The sequence below is a fragment of the Rhipicephalus sanguineus genome, chromosome 2, assembly GCF_013339695.2.
Source record: "Rhipicephalus sanguineus isolate Rsan-2018 chromosome 2, BIME_Rsan_1.4, whole genome shotgun sequence".
Lineage (NCBI taxonomy): Eukaryota > Metazoa > Arthropoda > Arachnida > Ixodida > Ixodidae > Rhipicephalus > Rhipicephalus sanguineus.
Genome location: NC_051177.1, coordinates 99,111,207 through 99,122,128, shown reverse-complemented (window position 1 = coordinate 99,122,128; position 10,922 = coordinate 99,111,207). Strand labels below are relative to the sequence as shown.

At 45.9% G+C, this 10,922-nt stretch overlaps 1 protein-coding gene across 1 annotated transcript in view; it reads right to left on the bottom strand.

The window, feature by feature from the left end:
• The window catches only part of LOC119381775 (Down syndrome cell adhesion molecule-like protein Dscam2), a 194,016-nt gene that overhangs the window by 1,350 nt on the left and 181,744 nt on the right, over positions 1-10,922 (bottom strand). Inside the window, 4 exon segments of the mRNA XM_049412891.1 lie at positions 5,004-5,225; positions 6,209-6,301; positions 7,122-7,362; positions 10,750-10,820. Of these exon segments, the coding sequence (XP_049268848.1) occupies positions 5,004-5,225; positions 6,209-6,301; positions 7,122-7,362; positions 10,750-10,820 (627 nt within the window).

Genomic DNA, 10,922 nt, shown 5'->3' with positions numbered 1-10,922 from the left:
AATGACGACCTAACAAAGCGCAGACGACGCTGTACCCGCGTGCGCTCGTACATCGGCGGCGCCGATCACAACAAGCGCCAGCCGCGGGAGCTAGACGTGACTGCAGCGCCCTAGTTCTCACGACCGCCACGCGGACCGCCTCTCCAGCGGAGCTTTTAAACTGAGTTTGTTCTAGTAACGTTGGTATGTACCCCTATCACGTTGCTACCGGCCAGCGCTTTGTTAACTCCGAGAGCGCGATCTAATGCCGTTAACTAAGCTTTTCTTAACTGGTTGACGATCGGTGAGCTTGTTAACGTAGCGAGCAAATGTGAGGTATTGTTCATCGGGAGAAGGCAAAGTTTGTGTGACATTAGGCGCGGGCAAGATTTGCTTTGTTCGTGTTGAAAGCAGTGTGCGCATGCGCGGCTGTGATTCGGAAGGGGATTTGAACCGCAGTTGTGGCGGTGCCCTTGGTGCCCTCCTGTCGGCGGTGGTGTTGGAAGGGGCCCCCGCTCCGATGAACCACTATTTGATTTAAGAATAGTTGGGTTGTGACGGCGCCTGTTACCTCTAAGCGTCAAGCGTGTCTAAGGCGCGTATTGCTTCGCCTGTTGGTAATTCAAGTGCATTTTTTTTCGCACAAGAAAAAAAAACAGGACAGAAACAACGGACGTGGTGTCCGCGTCGTTCTTTTCCGTCCGTGTTCGTTTTGTGCGCTAAAACTACCGTGATGCTCGGGTTGATGCGTGTGGCTCATTTTAACGCAGCATGTTGCTTCGTTTTAGGTACGCCGCGCGAAGCTCGCCTAAGTGCTAATACATTCCGTTTCGTTAAATTTCGTGCCGATGTTTTAATTCATCCGTAACATAGGTTTCCGGATAATGCCGGCACCCGTGCACGGGGAGCCATTCGTTAACTGACTTTTGTGTCGAATGAATTTTTCATGTCTATGTGTGGCCGAATCGCCTTAACTACCTGAACTGTGCAAGCGCTAGTTCGAGCATCAGTGTGCACTTAGAGCTGCGCAGGGTTCCCCATAAGGGGTAGGGAAGTAGGAAGGTTGATCGCTGCCTCCCCTCCCCCCGCCTTACTAAAAAGTCAAAGTATGGGGGCAGACTTTGCGCCCCCCCCTATGTCTGAATTCACTAGGAGGGGGAGGGGTGCACCCCCCCCCCCCTTCGTGCGTACGCCTGAGTGCCCGCGTTCGAGCACAATTATTTTATTCTATTTGTTTCCATTATGTCTAGCTTTCATTATTTTGTGTGGTTATTAAGAGTTATATGCGCCTCGCCTCGCTTTGGCGTTGTAACTTCGCTACTTTTACGTGTACAAACATTAAAAAACGCAGTTTGTACGACCACCTCCAATGATATTATTTGGTAAAAGACAAGCCTAGTGATTTATAAGATATTTTAAATTCTCCAATCATCTTCAAGGCTGCAAGTTGCAGCCTTGAAGAGAGGTCCTTGTGCATAGTTTTGTTTTATATGCTTTTATCGATGTGCAGGAATCCTTCCTGCCACTAAAAGAATGCTCCTTTTTTCTTTAAAATGCGGATGATATTTGTCAAATAGTACTTCCTCTTTCCCAAACAAGCTAATGCACGTCGAAAAGCTGTTAATTCTCTCCAGTCCATATGGGGCATGTTTATGAGCTTCATATTTGGATGGTACTATCGTGAGCCATATGAGCTCGACACGCTGAGAGCGGGCGAACAGCCTTGAACCTTACGTCGGCTGATTCGCAGCGGCGGCTGTCGGAAACCAAAGCGGAAAGGGCGCCGCGCTTCCACTAGCTGTTGACCCTCCGCTTCGATATGTTGATGCGAACGCATCTTAGAGAGTGGTCAGTGGCCGCTAGCGGTTGATATGAATTCCCATCAACGCGAACAGCACATCAAACTAGGTAGCTGCTGAGATATCGGCTGTGACGTAGCCTGCCACGATGCGCAGGCCATGCTTGCGCATCGGATCTCGGTGGTGTCGGCTGAGGATTTTGCTGCGCCTCATTTATTTATTTTGTTATTATTGCTAGCGGTCATTGGCACGCAATCAGCCGACATCTCGCAGCAACGCTAGCGAGGCGGGAGTACCAACAGTCAGCGGAACAGCGCCCCCCCCCCCCCCTCTCCCCTCCAGTTTCGGCAGCGCCATCCACGTATCACCCTATCTCCGTTTTAAGGCTATTTCCCACGTGCTCTCATGTTCGAGCTCATATTACTCACGATAGCACACGGTACAGAAACTGTTATTTACTGAAACAAATAATTGAAGTCTGCGTAGCGCTTTCCAGGCAATGATCTTTTTATTTTTTATCATGCAGGGAGAGAAAGCGTTCCAATAACACCTTGCATTGTGTACGATGGCCCCGATCTTCCATAGGCAAGCAAGCTTTTTCCTCAATGGGACAAGAAACTGCTCTTCTGTGTGTCCAATGCCAAAATTGAGTAGCTGCACTCATGGCAGCACATTGGCTGTTAAATATCGACTGCCATCACAGGCGTTCAACGTTCTGTCGCTGTTGAATCGCTCTTTCTTGGCCCAGTGGATAATGACTCCGAGGACACAAGTAGTAAAGCTCCTGAACATTTTCAAGAAAGCCTAGCAAATAGGCCTTAGCTTCTGCTTAAAGTATGTCGCCACCTGTGATTAACTCGAGCTAAGCCATAAAGTTATATTTTCATATGGTAACGAGTAGTTATTGTTTTACATTATACAGAAACGAATACTATGGCGGTACTAGTATTTCATTTCAATTTCTTGCTCATTTTCTTGTGACATTTTAATACAAGCCATTTTGTCTCTGCCGATTCCAACATGTTCTCGCAGGTCATTCCACTTTGTGGTATTGGCTTAGTTTTTATATTCAAAGGACTTTGTGACTTTTGTTGCAGTAGTTTTAATAATTGAGATCTTTTGCTATTGAAACTTTAGCTTAACAAAACTGCCAGTACTTGTCAGCGAAATAAGTGCATCGAATATTGTTTTAAATTTATTTTGAGCTATATGACAAGCTTTAAATTTTATCAATATTTTTTAAAAGAAATAAATACTCGTTTTGTTCAATTACCAATGATTCTGTTGTCTTTGCTTGCAAAGGTATATCTTTAAATTCTCTGAACATGCCTGTGTAAAATTTGATTCTACTGTTGTTATGTAGGTAATACTTCGCAGTGCTGTCGTGGTAATAATGTCCCACTCCATGCATTTTCCTGCATATTACCGCATTCAGCATGCGCTGCAACGTGCGCGTCATGGCCTGATTGCTCACTTTTTTGGTGTTTGGAGCCACAATCCATTGCTTTTGAGGAAAGTGGGAAATATTTCATATTTCCAGCAATGTGCACAGTTTTCTACTTCACTCATGTACTTTCCCAGAAAAGAGATAATATGGAGGCCTGCTGTGGGAAACGACATTCTGAGCCCTTATAATGTTGCGTGAGTTGTTCACGGAGCATTGATACCCTGCTCGTGTATCAGCTACAGCTGTGTGATGGCAGTGTTTACCCTACTAAGAAAGTCGACAACAGGCACAATGGTGTGGGCACTGCTGGAATTTTGAAACTTTGTCAATCCACTTTCTCATCAAGGGATTGCGCATTTCTGAACTATCTCCTTAACAGGAGAACGACCAGACCGTACCTTGTGTGTTCCAGTTGATTTCCAACGCATACACTGATGTTATGCAGCCAATTTAAGACGATGGCACCTTATTTTATCAACTGCATAAGTGCAGGTATAAGAAGTGGCACCAATATTTCCCTTCTTGGGAAGGGCAGCTACAGCGGGAAAATTCATTCTGGGGTGCGCCCAAAGGGACCAGGTGTCTGTAGTGCCCCAAGGGGGCTGACAGGGAAGAAGGTTCATTTGTGCTTCTCCCTGTAACTGCTACCTTTTTGAGGGCGGTTTCATCTATTACAACCCACTCGCAAGGGTGTAGCTTTGTTCTAAGACCCATACTGCACTATACGGCTGTGTTACAATGAAGCATGTTAAATTGAATTCCTCATTATGAAGTGGAAATAACGCCCATGCTTCATATTTTGACACAAACGCCTTGGTCATTTGTGCTCCATGTCATTTGTGCTCCTTGTTTGGCGGCATACGTGATGCCGCTCTGCACACTCGAGAAAGGTCATTGAAAACCGTATAATTTGTCTCGAATGTACGAGCTCTGTGTTTTTTTAAAGCTTGACTTTATTTTGTACTATTGGATAACTGTGTGAACATCTTGCAATATGTGTCCACACATTTTAGGTAATGACTGCATTCAGTCACGATTGCACTGTATATATAAGGGCCATATATGCCGTGCTTCATATGCACCATAAAATCAGTGCTGCTGCCAGCATTTTCCTTCTGTGGCAGGAGCCACTATAATAGGTCATGCGCCCTTGAAAGGACTAGCTAAAGGGTAAGCTTTCTAGCGTTTCAATGGGAGCCAACTGGGAGGGGGGAACCACTCGAATTATGGAAATTTTTGCCTGGGTGTTTGGGTGTAATTGTGCATAGACACCCTAACGCCCTTTTTTCTCGTTTGGGTGTAATGTGCTTGTACACCCTACACCTTTTTTTACATTGGGTGTAATATGCTTTTCACACCCCCACCACACACACATTGGGTGAAAGTTTGAAATTACACCCCATGTATAGGTGTAATCCTGCTTGGTACACCTATTTTTTGGGGTGTAGGGGTGTGAGTTATAGACACCCAAGTTACACCCATACGGGTGTAAAGTGGTTTACCAGTGTAGAGTTTGACAGTGATAACTACTAATTTATAGTTCATGCAGTGTTTCGGGAATTTCGCCGCAGCTATCACTGTCATTGTCATACTCTCGAAAAGAAAAATGCCCGAAAGAACTTCATTAAGGCCGCATTAAAGACTCAAGCTGACCCCATAGGCAAAAATTGTTAGCCGTGTGGCCAGCCAGGAGCCTTTAAGGGAGCGAAAATTGTAGTGCGCTACAGCAATTTAGAATAAGATTTCGATGTGCTGCCCAGGGGAGCGTTTGTGCTCACCAGATCCATCCGTCTTCGCATGTACAACGTTGCTACGGGGTCCTCGCCCCGCGGCATTAAAGGCCACCACGTAGAAGGAGTACTTGCGACCGCATCGCAGGCCGCGATAAGCGTACGCCGATCTCTCAGACCCCGTCTGCACCTCGGACCACTCGCCTGCGTCCTCCGATGATTGGGCGTCTGCAGGCGTAGGTGGCTCTGCCTTGTGAAAGAGCACGAAACCTGCAAATGACAAATATTTTGCTTCAGTTTTCAATGCGTTTTGCATATTTAACATATCTGTGGCGACGAAACCGACCACGCTCTTCACACGATTGCGTGATGGCGTAAAATGACTGCGTTGACCGAAGGGAACACTCAGGATGGTGGTGGCTTGAAGTAATGAGGAATTATTGAACACGAAATCGTCGCTGGCGCGAACATATCGACACCAGGACTGCCCTGATGAAGACAAGTCATTTTATTAAAATACTGGTTTCATGTGTTGAGAGAAGTGTTTTTACGAAGTGTGTTTTTGTGAACGTCACTGGCCTCTATGTAAGAGCTTTAGCTCCAATAAAAAAACACAGGGAGAGGTGCGCTGTATCAATCGGGGAGATTGACTTTTAAATTCAGACATGAATGATGTAGCATGAAACATTTATCATATATAGCTTCAGTAAACGGTCTCTCGAGTTTACGGGAAAATGTGCGACTTTATGAGGCTTAACTAGAATACGTATTTTCCGTTATTCGCCTTAGAGGCACTCGCCGCGGTTGCCTGCTCTTATTGTCAGCATATTAATCGCAATAGCCCGACATATAGGCGAGATGGATTTGCGCTTTTGAGTAGCTCAGCCTGTGTTGAAACTTTTAGTGGCACCCAGCGATCTACGCATTATTTTAGATGCCATAGTTTTTGAAATCCCGGGCATTTATTGTCACTGCCGTTGTACCGACTCAAAAAGTCCGGCTGACTGTGGTTTACTGTACTCGCAATATTGCAACGCTTGATTGAAAGCGTGCCAATGGTTCAGTCAAAAATTACAATTGTCTTACATTTGACGTTTCATTTATTAATAGAGTTGACAGATTATGTAACCGTTTTGTTCTCATTGCCAGGCTTAGAAAGGTGGTATACACTGAACAAGAGCAATATTTCTACACAAAAGCGCGCAATGTTAATGGATTTCGGTTAAATGCATTACATTCTGTTCAATACTTGCCATTCACCGGTTGTTCCCTCTCGATCGTCCAGCTCAGGTGCACAGATGATGATGTCGACGAAATCAGTTTCAGCCGCGGGGCCGTGGGAGGATCTAGACATAATGGAGCACAGCACATTCATTACTCGCATTATGGATACTGCTCGAAAGCTTCCGATAACCGCCGCTCAAACAGCAAGTATTTTAGGCAAAGGCAAAACAATAAGTTAATGCAAATTGTTAGAGGAAGCCTAAAAGCATCGTGCGAAGAAATATATCGGGAAGCGCAATGATGTAAGTTCTTTCCTGTATCTTTCACTGTAAAAGACACTGAGGCTGTACGAGTGATGAGCGTTTGCTGCTGTTAGCAACCGGCGATGAGTTGCTACATCGCCTTTCAAAACGTGACATACCCGTCTTTGTCACGCGCTACGCTATTGCGGCGCAAGAGAACTAGCGTTTGCGTGACAATAAATGAAAAACCTCTTCATGTTCTGTAAGGGCTTCCGTGTATATACTACCCCATGTTTTATAAAACGGCATTACTTACAATACCACGCCTCTGTTATGAGATAAGTGGTTCTTTTTGTTAAATATGCTTTGGCACATAACTGAGGGAGGAAAATGGGTTCTTTATTTCCATTTTATGCTATTATTCTTGTTTTTCCGAACCAGTTATTCTTTGCTACCTACCGTTTGTCTATCAAAGAAAGAAAATTTGTGTATAGAAAATCTTTGCATGGCCCTTAAAGCCAACCTCTCCTATACACAAACATGCTTGAGAGAATTAAACTTAATTTACGACCAGGGGCGCATTATTTCAAGAACGCGTAGATTAAGAAAGAACATGGCACTGTACATTGACTGATTTCGTACAAGAATCCGCAAATGAATATTTCATGACAAAATTGCAGCGTGTAGAGACGGCGCTCACCTATTTCCAGAGTCTGGGAGTGAACTTCCTCGGAAACGGGTCCAGCGCCTTTGGCGTTAAATGCCTGGACTACGACGCTGTAGCGTGTGTTTCGTCGCAAGTCGGTCAGCTCACACTGTTGCAAGGTTGAAGCAGGTGCGCTTTCAAGGGTCTTGTAGGCGAATGATTCCTTAGCATCGCGTACACGGTACCCCACGTAGTAACCCTGGACTAGGCCATTGGAGTCCTCGTCCAGAGGTGGCTAGAAGGAGAATTGAGGGAAGGCGAAGAATTGGGGGAAGTTAATTTTCAAGCAGAACGCATCAGGGCTTTTTTAGGTAGTTGGTTCACTTTTTTGTTTCCATTCGCATTATTTTCGGCCATGAGAAAAGGTCGCAAAATGATCATTTTTTTCTTGTAGTAGCAATTACACTTACGCTACAGGTGACCGACTGCACCGGCATGAATTACTTTCAAGATGGAGGCCTCCCTTGATTGTAAGGTATCGTTTCTTGGGGAGCTCAAATAAAGTAATTGTGCTTTGAACAGCACTTTGTAATATATTGTTTCTTAATTGGCGTTCGTCAAGCGGCTTGCCTAAAAACCTTTCCTATCACTGACTCCAAACGGCACTTGTGAGGGTGCTTATGGAATTGACGTTTTCATCCGGCCTGAAACTTGACCGTTTTTGGAGCAACGGTTCTAAATCCACGTACTGCTTTGACTTTTGTCCTGTCGCTCCTTTTCACGTACTTCACACCCAAATAAGGACAACTGAACACAACTCTCCCATCAACTCTAAACTCTTTCACCTTTTGCCCAAAACATAAAAAGAAGCTGTAGCGACAGGTTGTCTGCGCGCACCCCCCTCGTGATTTGTAAACGGTCAGCATATTTATTCGCATACTACCACAACTGCTCAGCACTGGTTATCAAGGGGAAAGCCTTGGATGCCTCATCAAACGCGAAACGTGACATCGTAAAGTGTTAAAGGCACTGTATGACGTCATCATATTAAGAGCCTATAGCACTTTAGAGGCCCGGCTTGTTCATCCACCGTCTCATATCGCATGGTCACGAAGTAGACAATACAGGCCTAAAATAGGGCCAGCAATGCTCAAAACCAGTGTAAAATTAGGTAACAAGGTTTAAAATAATACAAACTACAGAAATAACCAAGAATTAGTCGCAACATTTTGCCCAAAATCGCGAAAAACGCTTCTGAAACGTAACGGCTGCCGCGGCCGCGTCGCGCAAGAGACGGCGAAGCCGCCTCGTTAATCGCGCGCTTGCCGAGGCGGTGGCAAGCATCAAGGCAATCGCGGGGTTGCCCGTGCTACGCACTTCCTGAGGTTTCGCGGTAGAGAAGCTACAGTAAGCGTAGGATTTAGAGCTAGACCAAGACCTACACAAGAACTACATTGGCACACGATTTTTTAGATGCGAAGTATCTTAAGGCGGAGCTCAATCCGGTGGTGGTGGTGTGCGGCGTGACCACCCTTACTGCGCATGCGCATACCCTCTCCACACGCCCCCTCTCCACTCACCCTTTCCCTCCCCTCTCCCCTCCCTCTTTCCGCTCTTCCTCTGAAACACGGGCTAGAGATGCCGAAATTCTCTCCTGCGCAACGCCGCGATGAGCTCGAGCGCATGCGCGTCCCCTCCCCTTCTCTGTCCTCTCCCACGCTGCCCCCCTCTCGCCCGCCTGTCGACCGCGTTCCCTGGTCGCCCTGTGAGAATTAACGGCCAGGCTAGATGGAAGATACGACGCGCGTAGCGTCCCTCTTCGCGTTCCACGACACGAGGTCGGTAGCATGCCCAACGAACGCCAACGGAACGCGATCGTGCAAGTGCTCCGGCTTCGCATCGCCTCATGGTCCCCTTTAGCGGGAGATGGTGTAATTTTTATTGTCGTAGCAATTAGGCTAAAGGTGAGCAACTGCACTGACATGAATAACTTCCAAGATGCAGTCCTCACTTGGTTATCAAGTGTCGTTTGAGGAGGTGCTCAAATAAAGTAATTATGCTTTGAACAATAGTTCACAATATATTGCTTTTTGATTGGCGTTCATCAAGCGCCTTGCCTAAAAACCTTTCCCGTTATTGTCTCCAACCGGCATTTGTAAGGATGCTTATGAAATTGACGTTCTCATTCGACCTGTAGCTGGACTGTTTTTGGAACAACGGTTCTAAATCCACGTACTGCTTTGACTTTTCTTTTTGTCGCTCCTTTTCGCATATTTCACGCACAATCAAGGACAACTGAACACAACTCTCCCATCAACTCTAAAACCTTTAACGTTTCGCTCTAAAGATAATAACAAGGTGCAGCAATAATAATAATATCTGGGGTTTAACGTCCCAAAACCAAGATATGATTATGAGAGACGCCGTAGTGGAGGGCTCCGGAAATTTCGACCACCTGGGGATCTTTAACGTGCACCTAAATCTAAGTACACGGGCCTCAAACATTTTCGCCTCCATCGAAAATGCAGTCGCCGCGGCCGGGATTCGATCCCGCGACCTGCGGGTCAGCAGTCGAGCGCCATAACCACTAGACCACCGTGGTGGGGCTACAAGGTGCAGCAAAAGCTTGTCTGCGCGTACCTCCCTCCGAGATTTGTAAACGGTGAACATATTTATTTGCACACTACCACAAATGTTTAGCACTGGTTACTAAGGCGAAAGCCTTAGATGCCTTATCAAACGAGAAAAGTGACCGTCGCGGCGTCAGCACGAGTTATGTAAAAATCATCATCACTTGGTGAAAGCTGGGCCGATCCCGTAGGCACTGCAAACCCTGGTGATCGAGATGCACAAAGCTTCATATGCGTCCGATCCCGGAGGCTGTGCGAAAACTCCGTTGGGCGCAGAAAGCTTTTGGGGGGTGGGCTAGGGGGAGGAGGTATTAATAAAATCGACTGATAATAAAGAGCAGAAGAAGAAGAGGGTGACTTTCGCCTTGTAGTCCTCTTACACAAACGCATAAGCGTGATATCTTTTTGGGCTGGGTCTTGAAGGACGTGCACGGGATTTGATTTGAAATGGCGATTTGCGTTGTATGCCTAGTTCTACGCCTAAAGGCCAAGTGATGTTTTTGCGATCACAAACCCAGTGCAACAACGAATAAAAATTAGATCGACTTCCAAGAAATTACCTCCAAACTGCAGCTCATCCATTTTTAATGTAAATGCTTAAAAGGGTTGTGTAAGACGATGAGGTTGAAATATATCCACAATTATGTTTCCTAAAATATTGTGCATCTTAATAGTGTTTATGTCAGTTCCCAGTTAGCCTATATTACGCCTATGCAGTATGAATGTACCTCGAAATAGTGGATTGTTTGGCTAGTTCGCGTGGCACTCTTGTAAAAAGACATTCTTGTAAGGCATTCTTGTAAGGTAGTGGCATTCTTGTAAGGTAATGCGCAAGAAGGAGCACTGAGAGCAGCAAGCAATGCTTGGGAAAAACGCAAGTTCCTTGCTGTTCACACTCTTTTGTGCTACACCGTACTCCCTTTTTTACAACCGTGAATGTCGCTTGTCATGTTGTTTCCATAGTATCGGGTGCATTTATACTCGCATGGAGACCTTATGACACTGCAGAAGAATGCGTTGTGTCAAGTTAATAAACTGCGGTGACCGCTTACCTTCCAGGCGATGTGGAGGCTCCTGGATCCCGTTGGTGTCACTTTGATTTCGCGTGGAGCACCACTGGGAGCTGCGTTGAGGCGTGATGGGTTGGCGCCATCGTTATATGGCTTTCGCACGAAAGTATGCTGATAATATTCCAACCAACGGCAATCAGTTTATTACTCTGCTT